Below are 18,960 nucleotides of genomic sequence, written 5' to 3' on the forward strand. Positions count from 1 at the left end.
TGATTTATCACTGAACCCAGAAATAGATAAATGGATAAACTGCTGGCAGCATTTCATGCCTCTGCACTTCCTCATTGGTTGCTCTATCAGTAGAACAACATTCCCTTTTTTTATTGAGCTCTCACTTTTTAACCAACAGTTGGACTCAACTTAAGTCTCTGTTTATTTTGACTGGGGTGTTTGAATCCTAATCTCATGCCCGTCTCCTGCACTCTTTGCTGCATTTTAGGCACAGATGTCAAAAGTCACCAAGCCGATTAACCTGCTGTCAGTTGGCATCTTCAACAGTTTCCACTGGAGCACTGCAGAGGAAATACCTCAGTGACCAATCTGACATAACCAAGAGCAACCCAGAGGGAGCATATTAATTGTTGAACAGTTTGTCTAGACTTGTAGGGTGGTGAGAGGTTGCCAGCTGCTTTAAGTCTTGGTTTTATATCTTCATATGTTCAAAGAAACCTTGATTTGCTGCAAGTTCAAAGTGAAAGAAGTGAGTTTCTGGGACTGTGCTCAGTGTCATATTTGAATTGAAATGTACCCTTCTGGTACTGGATTGTATACAGAGAGCCCCACTTTGGAAAAGCAGAGCATAAAAACCATTCAGCACACAGCTTTAATACAAAATTGTCCTCCATTTTTAATTTGCACAACATTTGGTAGAGCTGTTTGCTCTTTAACAGAAACATGTTTGTCTACCTGTTAGGATCAGTTTATGTTTTTTTAATACAGCATGACATCATTTTTCAATACAAGTTAATCAGTCATAATGAGTCAAAATGAAATAGTTGGTTGACAGCATCAAATTCTACAACATAATGTAATTTTATTAGTTCCTTGGAGCAGATCTGCACTTAACCAGATTTCCCATGACCAGCCTCTTAGTGACAGCTTACTGTGTGAGACTGTGAGGCTGCGTCACCTGCAGGCTACACCGGCTTTTCTCACCTGCTGCCAAAAAACGTGGTCCTGTCAGACCCAGAACAGTCAAACCTGGTTCACACAGATTGTGCCAAGCTGTGCCAAGCTAAGTGTCTGTCTGTGAGGCTTATGGTGCTGTTTGTTTATAGTCTTCTTTACTCTAGCTTGCTGCTCCCTCCTCCATCTGTTTGTGTTTTCATTCTGGACTCGATGTGTTCGCAGCTCACCTAGATATCCAGGAATTCTTCAAACATAAGTGATGCTTCCCCGTCATTCTAGGGTTTGAATTGCTTGGACATTTTTTTAATGCTCTGCCATCACAGTTTTTCTTTCAGCATACCATTTTTCTTTCACCTTTTAAGTAAATATCATTTATTAAAGTGCAGATTTATCACAGAGGAGATGGAACGAATCATGTAATTTAGCTTTTTTTCCCACTCTTAAAAATAAGTTAAAGAAAGACAGTAGGGATGCCCCGATCCGATCACGTGATCGTGATCGGGATCGGGATCGGGGCATTTTTTAACTATCGGAGATCGGGGGAGACAGAATCGGAAAAAGCCTGGGGCCTTAGTTCTTGTTTTTCATTAAAATGTGTATAATAGAACATCATCATTCATTTTAGAATATAACTTTGTTTGTCATGATAACAAGTACAACAATATTGCAAAAAAAGAAATTGCAACCTTATTGGCACACACATACAAGGTTATCTTGTGGTGCACCACTGAGAAGCTTTATTTTTATTTTGTTGATCCAATGCTCCACTAAGTGGAGAAAAAAAAAGCTATATCCATGTTGGCTAGAATGATACCTTCATTTAAATAGAATAAAAAAAAACTCAAAGGACAACTTGTAGGAGTTTTTTTCTTTTCTTTTTTCCTAATGCATTGCTGAAAGATCGGATCGGGAAATATCGAGATCGGCAGATACTCAAAATAATAAAATCAGAATTGGATCGGGAGCAAAAGAAAGGTGATCGGGACATCCCTAAAAAAAAGACAGTATTTTCTCATATAATTCTAGATATGGCCTGAATAAACCAAACCCAAACATTTCAGAATAAAAAGTATGAGGAAGCGTTTCAGAATATTTACAAGCACTAAAATGAATGATAAACCAATCCTTCTGAAGGAGAACAAAAACAGGCTGATTCACACAATCTAATCAGGTGTGGTGTTTGGTGGAGAGTTTATTTGTCTGGTTTGATTATTAACATTTTCATTGGCATGATTTGCTTTTACAGGATGAAAGTTAAATGGCTTATTGCACGGCTTACTTGCTCTGAAGTGATGCGCTATGTAAGAAACCAAATAAATTCTATATAAGGTGTGCCATCAGTGAGAGTGCGGGTCAAAATGTTTTGAATAATGTCTCTTAGGTGTTAGAGCGTGCAGTTTGTAGGGACACATGTTGGAGAATTTATAATCTATTGTGGATTTAATTCAGGCTTGATTTTGTCTGTGTTACCTTCTTATTACCCCTCCTGGATTTTATTTGTTAATGATAAAACCAATTTTAGGTTAATAATTTATGTGTTGAGTCCCAGCACGTGGCTGGAGTATTGGTTTTATTGCTGTAAAGTAACCCACAGCTCTTGTTTTGGTTCCATTTGTTATTCTGGCCAAAGTCCTTAAAACACAGCTTCCTTATGACCTGTTTTCTCCAGAAACTCTTTGTTGTCACTACAGTCCCTTTAACTGGTTCAAGTTCCACTATCAATGTAGATATGAAACACACCCACCATATGTTTTCTTTGTGCTGCCCTGTTATGCTTGATTCTGCAGAGGCTAATAGAGCCAAATGAGGTACAAAAAGTTATTAAAAGCTGCATGTCCGCTATAGTTGCGTGCATCGTTTGACTTGGAAAGTTTAGGGTGAAAAATTAATGGGGAGGTGAATATTTGATTATAGGAAAACTGCTGTGTATAGGGTAGCAACTGGCAAGGGCAAGGAGCAAACAGATGAGCAAGACAGTGAACATGGTGTCCAGGTGTAGGGTGACTCTGCATGATTATGGTCTCTTCTAATTCAAATAATTGTATAACATGAAACTAGCATTCTAGTTTCCCTGCTGGAAATAAGGTATATGTCTGTTTACTCTAAAGAAGAGGTAGTTAGATCCTCCATTGATATTTTCCTTTGTGTAAAAAAAAATGTGTTTTGATATGTGAGATTTTTGTTTCAACTTTAAGCACAAGGAGAACGTTTCACTTCTTTTTTGTCTTGTGGTTCCTCTTCATATATGTCTTCTTTTTGTTGCCTCCATCAGTGGGTGAGGCTGTGTCTGCAGCAGTGTGACGCAGAGCCCTCTCCCTCTGTCTTGTGCTACGTATAGACACTGAAAAAGAGCAGCCATTGGTGTGAGCGGACCCTACCATCTCTCTCAGACTGACAGGGGTGGGTGGGCTTAATGCAGCATCCTTTTAGACTGCATCAGCTCACCCTTTCTGAATTATTTGATCAATTTCAGCCGTGACACATCTCTGTGTGCTAAGAGAAAGTCAGTGTGATTGATATCAACGTTGATTGCTGCTGGTTTGGACATTTCCTCCCTCTTCACCCCTCCTCCTCTTCCTCCCCACTCTTGTTACCCGGTAGTCAAACGTGGCCAGGTGCACGGAGGCAGGCGTGACGACAGATGGCTGTACAGTCTGAGGGGATTATACATTAACACCAAGGAGCTCAGATTCTCTTGCACACACACAAACACAGGTGTACACTCCCACTCAGGCAGGCTGGTGGATACAGTTCGCTCCATCACACCAGCCAGAGGAATGATGCTTAAGACACATCCTGTGTGTCTGAGCACAGATAACACACAGTAAGGTCAGAGGAGCAAGGGGATTTAACTGATTGACGGAGAAGCAGAGGGCAGTTTTTCCCTTCCGTCACCATGGAGGTGTGGAGCTCCTCTGCTTCAGAGGGGGAAGAAGAAGAGAAGATTTCTACAAATGCTTTGGAGCAAGAAGTGGAGGAAGTGATGGAAGAAGAAAAGATGTGCCACAACAGCAATAACAATAACAATAATAACAACAACAAAAGCAACCTTTGCCAGGAGGCGACACAAGGTGAGATAAATCCTGTGTGCTGAATGAAAGGTGCAGGGGTTGGATCAGTGACCTGCAGGGCTGACTTTTGGAAGAACAAAAAACCTTGACAGAAACTGACAAAGGCATGAATTTGGCTCATGGCTGTAGTTATTCTCTTTTGCATGTGATGTGAGGCTGTTTGGTGTAGTTAGCTCCACTCTGCATTGTCACTGCCTTTGTTATCTAAGTGCTTAAATACTTAATAGTGCACACAGTGTACTGCAGGCTGCGGTGATGTCACTGGAGGTTCAGGCGATGAAGCCACTCTGCATAATGCTGTCCGCAGCTCTTTTCATGTTAAATCTTAGTTGGACAAAAAAGGGATGTTTGTATCTGTTTAAATGTAAATGTTTCCTCTTGTTCTGGTGAAGGTCATCGAGGCTGACTGTGAGGATCTGTGAAGCAGTTTTCACTGCTGGCGCTGCAAAGTTTTTTCTTGAATGACTGATTTTATTGGACAGAGGTCAGGTTGCTGCATTTCAGTGTTGAGGATACTGCTGTCTCAGATTTTGTGCCCTCTGACAGGGTTGAGTCTGGAGAGAATAAAGCTTTTGTAATTGGAGAGAATTAAATTATCTCAATGAGATTGGCGGAATGACCTCTTCCTAACAAATGATTGCTGTTAAAACCTTCAACAATGTGGTCTGTGGCTGTGACTGTGCTGCTGCCCTAGTTTCAGTGCAGTGCTGTCAGATGTCCTTGCTTATCCTGCACCACAGTGTAGCAAATTGATGCATTTCAATACATATCTAAACTGTTAAATTGTCCTTAAAAGGTTATTTTAAGCTAGTTCCTGGCTTAAAATGTCAAAAAGTTTAAACCTACAGTTTATATTTTCACACTTTTTCTTTTCATTAATGTCGGATATTGAGCTCAGATTTAAAACTTGAAGTGTTTTAACAGAGCTGTGTGTGTGTGGGAGCAGTGATCGTCCTCCAATTCTCCTCTGGCAGGGTCGTTTTTTTGTCTGAATGAGCATGTGGCCAGAAAGTGCGTGAATACTGCGACACGGGCACCTCGCCAAAAAACAGGACACTGAAGAAATTCTAGCCTCTCTGTGAGGCAATAACATAAATAAATTAAATGGTCCGTCAGTACATGTATGAAGTCCCTGCATGCTTTTGTAATCACGGTGTTGTCTTTGCTAGATTTTTGGTGATATATATATATATATATATATATATATATATATATATATATATAAATAAACAATGCTGATACATCGTTTTATACAAAATAAGTGTACCTACGTCAGCAAGGTTAGAGGTACAGTATTAGGCTGACGGTTCTGGCTGGATGACTGCCTGGATTAGGCTCATCAAAAAAACCCTAAAACCTCTTGCTGGCAGCACAGCACCCTCTCCTCTGATCTGCTCTACACAGCAGCCTGCAGGTCAGGAGGAAAGAGACGGGGGGTACTTTGCCAGGAAAGAATTGAAGGATCTAGGGTTTGGTTGCTCAAAGATGTATATGTAGTAGAGATTAGCCTTTGAGATAGCACCAGATAACTTATAAGCATGACTCTTCAAGGACAAAAGCATCATGCTTATGAATTATAAACACAAGAAGCACATTTGGAGAGATGGACTTGTAGTGGATTTGTGTGGAATATCTGAAACCTACTGAGAGGTCTGCCACTGTCTCCCTCTTTAATAGAGATTCAGTCTACTTACAGACTATAATGGGATTTAAGGAAGTTGAAGTATTACCTGATTAAGCTTTGTTTGTATATTATTAGAGTGTAATTTAATAAGACTGTTAACATTTCAATGCCCCAGAAAATTCATATACTACTACCACTACCACCACTACTACTTGTTAACTTATTGTGATAATTTATAATGAAGTATTATGATTATTAAGGCTGAGTTAAGTTTCTGAACAAGATTGTTTTTTGTCACAAAAATTTAAAGATAATACGATGAACCTTTGCTGTCTGACACAGGCATGCTGACTCTGTTTTCAATGATTGTAGCTTTTACTACACCAAATAGGTTTTTAGTGTAATAAACCAGGAGTACCAAGAGTTAATCTTTAAAGTTCATTCTTGATTTTGAGGCAGCCTAATCAGTTCACCTCAAGCTCTGTTTAGTTTCTGATCACATGCCAAGATCTCAGTCAGCAGATGGCGCTCACTCAAATGTCAAGTAACCATAGATGTTCAAGAGCCCAGTTTTCTAAATAGGGCCTAGCATCCATGCTGACTATAAAGTGAAGACTTACAAGCAGGAGGTGATGTGACTCTTGCTTTTGAGTTTCATATTGTTGATTTAGCAGTTTCAGAATCTTCATCTGTGAAGCAGAGTGTTCAGGACCTTTTCTGCAGACCGTCAGATACTTGTTACTATTTAATGCCTTTTGTCATTTTTATTATGAGACGTGCTCATTGATGAAGGTACAGTGCTTCCACTTTCCTGCTGCCTAATCAGTTAAAAAGGAAACATGAACTCAGCACTAAGTCACCTCACAGTGGTACTGACAAGATTTATATTATACACTTTATGGTCTGCTGCCGTATATTTTACATGCAGCACTCCTGGGCAGAAAGCCATGTTGGGTTCCCTTCATTAGATTGATTCGCCTCTGAAACACTGAAACAGCTATCTAATCATCCGGCTCCAAAGCCAAGGCCAAGAACCTGGATCTGATTACTTTACTATATGGCAACCTCCCATCTTCCCAGTCCAGCTAAGCTTTTTACTGAAGGAAGACTGCAGAGCTGAAATTGAATAGGTGATGTCTTGTGTCATTTATATTTATTGTTTGCAAATTTAGGCCATTTGTTCATCCTCTAATGGAGAAAAACAGCCGTAGAATAATGATATGCTTTAGATATTTGGTTAGTTCCTGCTTAAAATGTCTAAAACCAACAAATGCATTTAGAAATACAAAGTGGCAAGAAACTAAAACACATTTTGCAGATGAAATTTCTTTCATATTACTTACATTTTTGTTAGGACCAAACCATTGATACAAACATTACTATATTTATATTTGTCAAGTACAAGTTTTCTTGATGACCCTAAATTAAGGATCACCTCTGTATCTGTCTGAACTGAATGAATGACTGACCAGTGAACTCCCACTTCCATCTGTTTGTTTACGTCCACTTCAAAGTGGACGTAAACAAACGGATTTGAACCAAGTTGCAGGTCAGTAGTCAGTCAATGTGTTCCTGTCCATCCTGTACATGTCCTGCTGCCATGAACGCTGCGGGATAAGCCCTGGCTGTGTCACAGGTTGAGCTATATTGGTGTACTGGAGAAGGAGGTCTTTATTGGCGTCTTATCTGGGCTAAAAAGGATCAAGCTAAGAGGATCAGTTTGAGGCTAACCACATGGAGATGTTGTGGTTTGTGTTTGTGGAATCTCTAAAAAGAAACAAAGCTTATTGGGCATTCATTAATTCAAACCATGATCGATCCAAATAACAAAGCTCAGTCTAAAAGGAGACTCAAGGTTATCAAACATGAGGTACTGTCGCCAAGATAAACCTCTTAACTGATTGATAAAGTGGAATAATTTTAATAGAGAGGTTATTAACTTGTTTTCTCCTTCATGAATAAAACGTCTGTCCTTGCTTTTTTGTTCCCCTGTTTGGATCAATCATACTTTGACACTTCCCCCTCCCTCCCTTTTGTGATGACTGATACTGTTTTATGAACACTTAGCAGGATTGTTACAGGATCCGCTGCGTGTCTTCTGCTGCCCTGTTTTCTCTTCCATTCATTAAGACTCCTCTCTCCCTCCTCCCATAGTGCTTTGCTCAGACAGAGTGGGCCAGGTCACCAAGACGTATCATGACATCAAGGCAGTCACCCACCTACTGGAGGAGGTAAGAGAAGGAGACACTCAAAGCAGATGAATGGGATTATGGGGGATTATAGTTATCTGTCTCAGTGACCACCATGTTTGTTGACCTTTTGTGTCTGCCTGCACTATCAGAAGAGGGTACATGAAATGTGATTAAGAATGAAGCTTCTTTGTCTTCACCCACTAAAACACTGATTTACAGGTTGCCTACTTATGAAAACCAATGTGCTTTAAAATGCTGCTTTGTCAATTAAAAAACATATGGCATTTTTTTTATGTCACTTTGCAGAAAGAACGGGATCTCGAGTTGGCAGCGCGGATTGGCCAGTCCCTCCTCAAACAGAACCAAGAACTCACCGCACGCAATGAGATGCTGGACGAGCAGCTTGAAATTGCAAAAGAAGAGGTAAACGTAAAACTAAGCTTTGATGCAGACTTTTACAATCAGAAATTAACAAACAATCAGTGCCATGTTAGCATTATTGAACTCCAACATTCTGGAAAGTCATTTTAATTTACCATATTTTTCTAGATTGCCCAGCTTCGTCATGAACTCACAATGCGAGATGACCTTCTTCAGTTCTACGCAAGTACTGAGGAGATGGAAAACTCTGAAGCGCACTCACTGTGAGTTAACGTACTAACATACAAACACAAACTGTACACTGTATAATAACAAAAAGTATTTGGTGTATCTAAAAAAACGTTTGTGATTTAATCTAGATGGAAAACATTGATAATTACTGTAACTCACACACTACTAATGACATTCACAGATCATCTCTCCCTTAACATAAAACACACTTTTGACAGGAAACAACTGTTTTGAATTTGGTGGACAGGGTTAGAATTCAATTAATTTTTCTACACAGGTAATAAATTCTTAACAGCATTCAAACTAGCCCGCTGAAATTATTCAGTCATATAATTAAGAGCCTTTCATTGTAGTGATGCCCTGTGCAATGAGTCAGTGTAAACCCAGGTCAGAACATCAATAATGCAGATGATGAAATGCGCCCGCCCAGGACTCGGCTCAGGACCATGGGCGACAGGGCCTTCGAGGCTGCTGCTCCCCGTCTGTGGAACGCCCTCCCTGAGCACCTCAGGGCTCCACAGACGGTGGACTCTTTTAAAAAAGGACTGAAAACCTTGTTATTCCGTATTGCCTTTCCTGATTAATTCTGTTGTTTATAATTATTGCTGACTGTTTTTACTGTTCTTTTTAATGTTTTTACTGTTTTTATTGTCTTTATTAACGTTTTTATTGTTTTTTTTTCCTTCTGTGCACTTTGAGATTTGGCCACAAATGTAAAGCGTGTTATAAATAAAATCCATTATTATTATTATCATATTCTTAACATTACTCTTCTTTCTCACTCTTTCAAAAGAACAAGGTGAGATAAAAGATTTGTTATTGATGATTTTTGTTTTTTTTTCCTGCAGTTGTGTTCTCAGAGCCCAATTTTTCTTTTTCCAGATTAAAAGCAAAATTTGTTTAATGTCTTATTTTTTTTGTAGGATGAAAAGGAATAGTTCCTGCACTTCCCTCACCAACTTCGTCCACTATGATTTCCTGCAGCAGAAACTGAAGGATTTAGAAGATGAGAACCGCAAACTGCGAATAGAGGTATGCAACACTGCAAAGTCCTCATATAGAATGAAATCACTTAATAAAAACTGCATATTTATGGTTACATCTGTGTAAAATAGGGATGGGTACTAAATAAGGTACTTTTATAGGTACCGACCGAATTCTGTCAAAAGTACCAAGTACGATTCACAAAATCAAAAGGTACCATGCTTAGGTATCAAAGTGCATCCTTATGAGGGAGTGAAAGAGTAGGTAATTTTCCATGCTAGACATGAACACAGCATTATGAGGTTATAAGTTGAAAAATAAATATGTTAAATTGAAAAAAAAAACATTTTATTGTTAAACAAAGTGATATTTTTTTCCACACAACCACAAAAAGTACTGAAAATTGGTACTGTTGAGTACCAATACCGGTTGCCAGGTACCAGGCATCGGTACTGTATTGTTTCAGTGTGAAAGGTATCCATCCCTAGTGTAAAATGTAGATGCTAATATTCTTAAAAAAAAATTTTTTTTTCTTCTGAAATATTACAAATAAATAAGGTTGATGCTCAGAAACTGGTTAGAAATGCAAAATGCTCAGTGTTCCAAAGTATTAAAAGGACACAATGTCATGTGAGTCAAATGTGGAGTTCAGTCCGACTTTGTTGCAGAAGCACCAATTCTTCTCTATCACAGTTTTTTAATGTCTCAGATGTTTTCTCTACAGGCCAGTGAGCTCACGACAGAGACCACAAACTATGAGGAGCAGGAGCAAGAGCTCATGATGGTGTGTGTGGATGAGCTGTGTAAGTGTCACAGACTACTTTCATCTTATGCAAACAATGCCTACACAATCAATTACTGGAGTATTTATGGGACTTGTGTGTTTCAGCATCAGTGAATAAGCAGGTTGTTGATCTGTCTGACGAGCTGGCACGGAAAGTAGAGGACACTCTCCGACAACAGGAAGAGATCAGCTCACTGCTCGCTCAGATTGTTGACCTGCAGGCACGATGCAAAGCGGTGAGAGACACAATGACACCCACGCAGGTTTCCTTAGCAAGGTGACATCGATTAGCTTACATAAGCAACCCCTTTTTTTCTAAAAGGAAAGAATAGGTCATGTTTGATCTCTGCAGTGAAATGTTTTCATGGTCTCTATGAGTGTTTATAACAATGTTACTATTTTTTCTTTCTCTCTGCTCCTCCAGGTCACCAATGAAAATGAGGAACTCAATCAAAACCTGAATGCCTCCCGTGAGGATCAACAGAAACTCAAATCAGAGGTAAGGCTCATTAAAATCTTCTGAAGAGATGTCTCAGATAAAGATAAATGAAGTAATACAGCGAAAGAAGTTCAGAAAAAACTACTGTTCACAGATGAAACCTTTGGAATGTAGTTAATAATGCTACAGAGTGGGCCTGCTGTGTTTGTTGAAGCTTTTTGAGATCTTATTTTGAGTTTGGTGCAACATATAAACAAACGTTTATGATCAAAGATGTTTCACTCCCTTCTTTGGTGGACAGATAGCATTTTGATTTGTCAGACAGGAGGAAGAAGACAGCTTCTGCTGAATTCACAAGTGGAGCTGTGGTGTCAAAATATCCCTAGATTCTTTATATCTTCTTAATCCTCTGCTTACACTGCTCTGTAGTTGTGCCCTGAATCTTTGGACCTATTGAATTTACCACACTAATACTGCTATTTCACCCACCACAGTTAAAGAAACCATCTTTACATCTGTAGTTGGTTCCTCTGACATTAAAGGTCATACTTTCTTACTTACTTTCCAAGGGAAGCTATAACAGTGTAGATACCAAACAAATAACTCACATTTATTTTGTGTTTAAAAATATAAGTGGATATGTGTGAAAAGCTGAAGGAATAAACTGTTATAAAGCGACATGTGTACAGTGGACTGTAATACAAGAACATTTAGACATTAACCCAGAAACGCCTGAGTTCCCACACAGATCAGTTTAATGCATCTTAACAGAAGCTCCTTAGACTCGAGTCACTTGTGTTTTTATTTGTAGTTCTTAGATTGTGAAGGGTTGAATAGGTTCAGTTTGACAGATGTCTCCTCCTGTCTGCAGCTCAAGGATCTGCAGGACAAGTACTCAGAGTGTGAGGACATGCTGCGAGAGGCCAGAGAGGACATCAAGAACCTGCGCAATAAAAGCCTCCCCAACAGCACGGTGCAGCGTTACACTGCTCTGGCCTCCGTCCTCCCCATGGACTCTCTGGCTGCAGAGATAGAGGGCACCTTCCGCAAAGGCCTTGACAACCCAGCTCCCTCAGAATATAAGTGAGTCATTTTACAGAGTTACATACAGACAAGCCTGTGTCTGTTTGAATGTTTGTAAAACGTTTGATTTCCAGTTAAATAAGATGTAGGATGAGGCTTCAAAGCCCCTGTAGTTTTATCCCCCCACATGTAAAAAAAAAATGCACAGTCTTTCATGTTTTTCAAGTTACATTTCTACCAAAAGACATTTGTTTAAACCACACAGGCTGATGGACTGCAGACAGACGGTTGGGCTGCAGAGCTGGTTTGAAAGCCTCTGAAGGTGTTTTCATGCTTTGCCACCGCAACACTTTTTGGAATTTATTTTCAGTGGCTTCAATCCAAACCGTCTGTGGCACTTACTCCTCTCACACAAGGCTGATACCTTATGTGACTTTAGTTAATAATAGTTTATCCAAAGATTATATCGTGCAGGTTTGTGGGCACTGCAGGTCTTCTTTGCATTTTGGTAATGATTTAAAGGTTTTGGGATATTTTCGAACCAATGTTTAGTAAAGACACAGATCTACGACTTAATCTGTTGGATTAAGAACAAAACTTTGTTTTCCCTTCTGCCCTCTGTCCTCTGTCAGGAATCATCCATGGCGTGTGTTTGAAACAGTGAAAGTAGTGAACAAAGCCGTGAGGTTGCGGTCTCAGTGTCCTTCCCCGGGTCTGCCGGGCTCCAGCCCCATATCTGCTCGTTCAAGTTGTGCCAGCACCCCCCGGACCAGCTACTACGGCTCTGATAATATCAGCATCACTCTGGAGGACAAGCCCAGCTCCAACAGTTCTCAAAAAGAGGACAACAGGTAGGTTGTCCACAAATGATCTAGACTTGGAGTGAGATTAATTTTCTTTTTGTTACAAGAAGATAATGATCAACCCTTTCAATCTCAGCACGTTTAAAGTCATTTGAACATTGTCACATCTTTTACCACAGCGTCAGTGGGCCAAAGCGTCTGGGTCAGCCTGGCACACCAGGAGGTCAGGACCTGGAAGCGGCGCTGCGCAGCCTGTCAGCTCGTCAGCAGAATCACTCTTCAGAGCGGCCTTTCTTCGATGTAGAGCGGGAGCGTAAACTTCATGCCTTGGTAGCAGACTGTGAGGAGGGCGAGGTCTCCAGCGGCTTCCTGACCCCCAACAGCTTGATCTCCAGCCCAGCAGCGTCCACAGGCACCAACTACTCCAACGGCAGTTCACGGCACTCATGTGGCTCTGGAGGATCCAGATCCTACCTGCCTGACCGCCTGCAGATTGTCAAACCTCTTGAAGGTAAAACTAGTGCAGGGACGTTATGCAGGTTATCAAATGAAACATCAGTGTTGGTGTATAAATGTCTGTGCCTGTATTGTACTACAACATTCTATAATGGCCTCTTTCATCACTGTGTTCAGGTTCAGTGACTCTGCATCATTGGCAGCAGTTAGCCAAACCAAACCTTGGAGGCATCCTGCACCCACGCCCCGGCGTCCTGACGAAAGACTTCAGAGAGCTGGAGGTGGACGTGCAGCACATTTACAGCCTGAACGACCTGGAGGAGGACGAGCCTGACCTGTCACAGATATCTGGAGCTCATGGCATGGGTACGACGAGTGTTTAACACTTACTAACTTAAACATAAACACATCTCAACTGGCTTTGTTGTACCTATTCATTTCATGTAGTTCATACTTCATCTTCTCCCCCTCTCTCTCAGATTGGTGGATTTTCTTACGTGTTTCTTCATACATGTGTCTTCATGTGTAGTAAATTTGTGTTTTCTCCCTCCATGACCTCACAGTCTCTCCATCTGGTCCAAACCTCCCTCAGACCTCTCCCACACATACCATTACCACCTGCCAAGTCCTCCAACCCTCCCTCCTCATCCCCTCATTCTCCACTAGGTAAGATTGACACACTGCATGCGTGACGTTCACCCTGCCGCTGCCTTTTTGATGGTTGGTGTTGTGTTGTCACTGTGATTTTTCACATGCCAACCAAATGAAACTTTCCTGTCTGAATAACATTTTAACTAAGGCTAATTATTTTTCTTCAAAGGACCTGAATAACTCCTGCAGCAGCTTACACTCATTTTCTGCTCTTCCTCCTCCACAGTCACAGAAAACGCCTGTCAAGGCTCTTTCTCCAGCTTTGAGAGGAGCCAGTGGGGCAAAGTAAGAGTATAGGGTTGTGGTTTTTTAATGAGTGCTTGGTTTCACAGGAGTTGCACGGACACAGCCTGGTGTTTGTTTTTCTAACAGCTTCATAATGTGACATGTTGAGCTCTTCCTGTTGTATCACAGAGACTGAGACGTTGGACACTTGATGTGAACTAACTGACATGATTGTGCTTGGTGCTTCTGTTTGATGCACGGCTTCTGCCTCTGACTAACACTTAACTTGATCTAGCTGAACTGCTACATTTCCTCTTCCTGTTTCTACTCCATGTGTTTGGCATCGTTCATGTTTGATTTTGTTTTCCCTCTCAAAGGTTTTTCACCCAGCACACCACCAGGGATTTCTTTCCCTGCCACATTAAAACCATGTTTATCCAAATTACAGACACTAATGAGGAATTTACTAACTGGAACTCTTGTCATTGCATTTTTATGATTTGTGTTTTGATGCTTGCATGTTAAGTTAAGGACCAGTTGGATATCGCATTGTTTCGTTTTGTTTTCATCATCAATTTTCCTCTCGTTTCCAGCCTTCGCTCTTTCAGCCTGCCACCTTGTCGGAACAGTGAGTTCGTGAGCACTTCATCACCTCCTCACCTGCAGCATTTTGGCCTTGGAGGCCGGATGACCACCACCCCCATCAACACCACTTCCATGACCAGCACCACCAATGTCAACACGTCACGATTAGGACTTGTGCAGCTGCTGCAGGAGCGCGGCATCTCAGCTTCTCCTCATCGTCATCATCTTCACAACCAGAGCACCACACCTTCAGGAGGCTCATCTTTAAAAGACAAAGGTGGAGGCTCAGGGTCATCGGACAAAGAGCGGAGAAGGAACGTTTTCAGTTTGAACCTGGTGGCGAAGCTTCAGAGTTTGGGGTTGCACAGAGTAGCAGCCTGGGGGATGAAGGAGCGGTCAAAAGCAGAGACAGAGAAAGACGCCCTCTGAAGTTTGATGAGGCTGAACCTCTCTGATTCACCAGAATGACTCTGATTCATGATCCATTCTGAGCAGTTCAGAGCTCACAGCTCTGCTGTCTCCTCCACATAAGCCACAAAAAGTGCTAGAGCCATGAGCTAAGTTGTCAGTAGTGTACAGTAATGTTATTTTCTATCAATCTGTGTACAGTAGTTACGTGTGTGTGTGTCATCTTCATCTCAGGAAATCTCCTGATCACCTTATCACCAGTGTATCTGACTGCAGTATGATATGATATACCTTTGTTTTGCACAAAAAAAGAAACATGAAGAAAAATATTTTTATACTTTGTTTGTGATTATCATTGTGCACATTATCCTGCCACTGGTTAAAAAAGTATCATCTGTTTTGTTCTTGAGTTGGGAAAGTGAAACATCAGTTATGAGTGTCTGTGTGACCTCACCATCATTTGGGAGAAAACACCACATGTACTAAGTCATTGTCAATCTGAAAAACCTGTGAATGCACTAAGATACACTCCAGTCTTCCTGCTAATGAGCTGCTTCATTGGAAAAGGCATGCTATGCTGAAAGAGTCAAGCTCAACACTTGACGAGTCTATTAAAAAGAGACGGACTGGGAAAACATTGATTTTCAGCAGATCATCGACTGTTTTCACACAGCTTATGTTGCTGTAAGCTGTTTGAATCTTTGAACCTTGTGGACATTTCCCCTGAGCCAGAACTCACCTTGATAAACAGCTTTGCCATGCTGCATCAAAGACAGTCGATCATTTTTTGTTTTCAAGCATTATGTCTGTAAACTGTACTGCTGAAATTCTTGCTTGTGCTGTATTTAATGTCATCAGGGATTTTGAAATCACTGGGATACAAATGAACTCAATATTTGTTTTGTGAATTTTCAATGATGTTATTTAAAGACGAGTAGAAGAGTGGTTGTTTTATCCAAACAGCATGACACACTTTAAAAGTATCAGCTGTAGCATAAAGGCATAGGATACTGTAGGTAAAAAAGGGAAGAAATCATCAACACAAGTTGCAATAATTTGTGTCAAATCAACCAAACCACTGTTTGTCAGCACTGCTGTCTGTTCTGTATATTGTGTTTGCGTCACAGCTGTACATATGTGTGTGTACAATTTTTCCACCTGTGGATAAAACTTTGCATTTCCATTGAACTGTTTTTTGTCCGTCATTTCCACTTCATAGTGAAGGAAAGAAAAAAACAAGTTAATCTTGTGATAAGTCTGCAAAAAGAGTTTATTTATAAAGTAACAAGAAAAGTAAAGCATTAACTTTATAAAAAATCTGAACAAAAGGGAGGAAGTCTGCGCTCAAAGGATGATGTTAATCCTGTTGTTTCACTCCACGCTCCGGCGTCCAAAGTCCACCCAGCCCTGGTAGTCACGATCCAGCATGCAGTCTGAGTTCATCATCTCTGTGAACAAACCATTCCTACATGAACCACACACACAGCATTCAGTAAACACTCCTGAGCGTCTCTCTGCAGCTCTGCCCTCTCACTCTTTCATCTGATTGACATCAGTGGAAAAAAAAACACACAAGAAAACCATCACACCCCACCCACGACATACCTGAGATAGCTTGCATTATTTGTTTGGTCATAAGCTCCCGCTCGTCCTCAGACAGGTGAGCCCGTCTCTGCATCCGCGTTGAGTGTGCCCTCTGCCCCGACTCCTGCCTGCCAGCCGAGTCCCTCACTTTCTCCCTCTTGGCTAAGAGCTGCTGGAGTCCATTAGTGTCTCTGGCCTCTGCAGGAGAGGAGGCTCCACCAGACACAAGCAGTGCAACCAACAGTGCAAACATCAAGATGACTTTTCCTGACATGTCTGTGAATGAAGAGAAAAAAAAACATTAATATTTAATCAAAGTGACAGAGTTAAGACAAAGAAAGTTACTCTACCTGTGAGGGTGAGGTGTGTACAGTAGAATCCAAGAACAAATGAGCATCAGGTTCAGACCTTGAAGACCTTGGTCAAGTCCCCTCTTTTATACAAGTTAGTCCAAAAAAAAAAGAAAAAGAGGAAAAACCCAGATACTGATAATGAGGTTCAGAGATTGATTGGTGGTCAGATGTGTGAGGAGGATGTGCGTAAAGGAATAACACACCACTGCATCCACAAACCCATTACTCCATTATTGTGCTTTTCACTTACCTGGAAAGGTGTTTTCTGCACAGCAATAATAATAAAAAAGTCAATGTGTTTACATAAGAAATCCAGTATGAGCTTTACTTTACGGGCCAGAACAGCGAGTGTGATGTAACAGTGAAACAAGGGGCTTTACTTTATCAAATGAAATCAAATGTAGCACTTTCCAACATATTAAAATGCAACTTAAAGTGCTTCACACAAATAAATAAAATAACAAAACAGAAAACTCCAGGGCGACATCCCCGTGAGCAGACCAGACACGACTCCAAGTGTGGAGGGCCCCTATGAGGAAACACTGGAGGTAAAAACTAAAGAATTAAGACAGGCAGTAATGATGACAGTTAAATTCACAAGACTTAAAATAATACAAATATAAATAAAAATAAATAAAATAAAACTCATTAAAAGGCACAAGAACAGTAAAATAAGAGACATAAGATGGTAAAAGAAATCAGTTAAAAACCAAATTAAAAAGGTGAGTCTTAAGCTGCCTTTTAAATATATCAGCAGTCTCTGCGGTCCTTTAGTTACTGGCTCTCTAACAAGATCAGTCCAGTCAAAATGCTCCTATTAGTTACTATTAATGTAAATCACATGTGTAAGAAAAGGCTGAATAAGGTGTTTGAACCTGTATTAACCATCTTTGAAGCATCTGTTTTGAGCTCCTACATGTAACCATGGCTGCATTGTTTACATGTGAACTCAGCTGTTTGCAGCCTGTAGCATGCCAATGCTAACTGGTGTAAGGCCTGATGTCTTCCCACACGGTGAGGAGAAGGAGGTGAGGACGACGTGCTGGTTCTCAGGTGTGAGCTAAGAAGTGACGACATGGACCTGTCCTTCCATCCATAATTATTGGGAACGTAAGATCTATCTCCAATAAGATGGACGAGCTAGCTGTGCTAACCCAGCAACAGAGGGAATACCAGAGGGCAGAGTAGCATCATGCTATTCACAGACATGGCTAACTGAGCTAACATCAGACACCAACGCCACATTGGAAGAGCTTCACCTGCTGTGAGCAGACAGGATCCAGGAGACAGAGATGGAGCATGACTGAAGAAGCTCAGTCCTGGACCCTGTGGAGGTGGAGACTGGCTGAACTGGACAATGATGGACAAGCTGTCATCGTCTATTTTCTTATGGACCTTTTTGAACTTTCCATACACTTTCTTATGTTGTTTTCTTGATTGCTGCTGTGACTTCAATTTCGTTGTACTTGTTACAATGACAATAAAGTTCTATTCTATTCTATTCTATTCTATTCTATTCTATTCTATTCTATTCTATTCTATCTTTAATCAGTTCACAGGCTGATTTAGCTGCATTCAGAAGAAGAGAAGTGAACTAAAAATGTTTCCTTCAAAAATCAAAGTGTGTTTATGTCAATGATCTGTTGGAGGTGTCATGGTGTGGTCTGGACTTTCCTGATGACGTAAGCTCTACCCTTTTAGTGAAAATGAGTGCAGCTGTTTCAGAGCTGTTTACATACTGTATTGATTTTTTGGCTCTATTTATTGTTGTGTGACCAGTGTCTATTGACAACTTGTTCAATGTCTGGAGAAAAAGAAAAAAGACAAAGCTTGAACACAGCCTGAACATGTTTTTTAACAGGCAGTGAAAGCATAATCTGTCACCATTAGTCTCAGTGACAGAGGGATTACCAGCAGTACTTTGATTCATACAGTAAGTAGAGGTGACAGCAGCACAATGCAGAGCAAAGAATGCTCCTGCACACGCTCACCTGCTAATGAGAAACAAATTAAACCCTGAACCGCAGATATAATCTAACAGGTTGTTGGAGCGATACTCACACAATACATCAACTCTGTTTGACTTGCAGCTCTCATGTTTTACAACGCTGTGAAACAAAGAATACAACAAGTTATAAAAGTTAACACATGCTTTCATTAGATTGGCACGACAAAGATGTGAAACACACACCCTTCAGTAAAATCTGATAAACCATCAAGACACCACACACACACTCCAGACAGGTTG

General features: G+C 40.7%; 2 protein-coding genes across 4 annotated transcripts; one reads left to right on the plus strand and one right to left on the minus strand.

Annotated features, from left to right (window-relative positions):
• The first annotated feature begins 3,477 nt into the window (after positions 1-3,477).
• hap1 (huntingtin associated protein 1) lies at positions 3,478-17,075 on the plus strand. 3 transcript variants are annotated; one of them, XM_074685911.1, is made up of 15 exons: positions 3,478-3,989; positions 7,768-7,844; positions 8,112-8,228; positions 8,355-8,449; positions 9,341-9,449; positions 10,126-10,204; positions 10,291-10,421; positions 10,610-10,684; positions 11,496-11,707; positions 12,280-12,498; positions 12,630-12,961; positions 13,084-13,272; positions 13,470-13,572; positions 13,784-13,842; positions 14,376-14,514. In XM_074685911.1, the coding sequence occupies exons 1-14, from the start codon at positions 3,815-3,817 to the stop codon at positions 13,821-13,823; spliced, it is 1,953 nt and encodes a 650-aa protein (XP_074542012.1). In that variant the 5' UTR covers positions 3,478-3,814; the 3' UTR covers positions 13,824-13,842; positions 14,376-14,514. The 3 variants fall into 3 exon arrangements, with proteins under 3 accessions (XP_074542012.1, XP_074542003.1, XP_074542019.1); XM_074685902.1 differs by lacking the exon at positions 13,784-13,842 and having other exon boundaries at positions 14,376-17,075; XM_074685918.1 differs by lacking the exon at positions 13,470-13,572 and having other exon boundaries at positions 3,479-3,989; positions 14,376-14,563.
• Positions 16,147-16,633, minus strand: LOC141802384 (uncharacterized). Its single transcript, XM_074685940.1, has 2 exons — positions 16,381-16,633; positions 16,147-16,223 (listed from the first exon to the last, which is right to left on the minus strand). The coding sequence occupies exons 1-2, from the start codon at positions 16,631-16,633 to the stop codon at positions 16,147-16,149; spliced, it is 330 nt and encodes a 109-aa protein (XP_074542041.1).
• Positions 17,076-18,960: the final 1,885 nt, after the last annotated feature.

This window comes from Halichoeres trimaculatus, unplaced genomic scaffold (assembly GCF_033239565.1).
Source record: "Halichoeres trimaculatus isolate MK-OKI-2021-1 unplaced genomic scaffold, fHalTri1.1 fHalTri1_scaffold_2, whole genome shotgun sequence".
NCBI classification, from domain to species: domain Eukaryota; kingdom Metazoa; phylum Chordata; class Actinopteri; order Labriformes; family Labridae; genus Halichoeres; species Halichoeres trimaculatus.

Coding starts and splice junctions, on each gene's coding strand:
- hap1 (XM_074685902.1), top strand. CDS start 3,815: ATGGAGGTGTGGAGCTCCTCTGCTTCAGAGGGGGAAGAAGAAGAGAAG. Junction 3,990..7,767: donor TTGCCAGGAGGCGACACAAG/GTGAGATAAATC, acceptor CTCCTCCCATAG/TGCTTTGCTCAGACAGAGTG. Junction 13,573..14,375: donor ATCCCCTCATTCTCCACTAG/GTAAGATTGACA, acceptor TCTCGTTTCCAG/CCTTCGCTCTTTCAGCCTGC.
- LOC141802384 (XM_074685940.1), bottom strand. CDS start 16,633: ATGTCAGGAAAAGTCATCTTGATGTTTGCACTGTTGGTTGCACTGCTT. Junction 16,224..16,380: donor AATAATGCAAGCTATCTCAG/GTATGTCGTGGG, acceptor GTTTGTTCACAG/AGATGATGAACTCAGACTGC.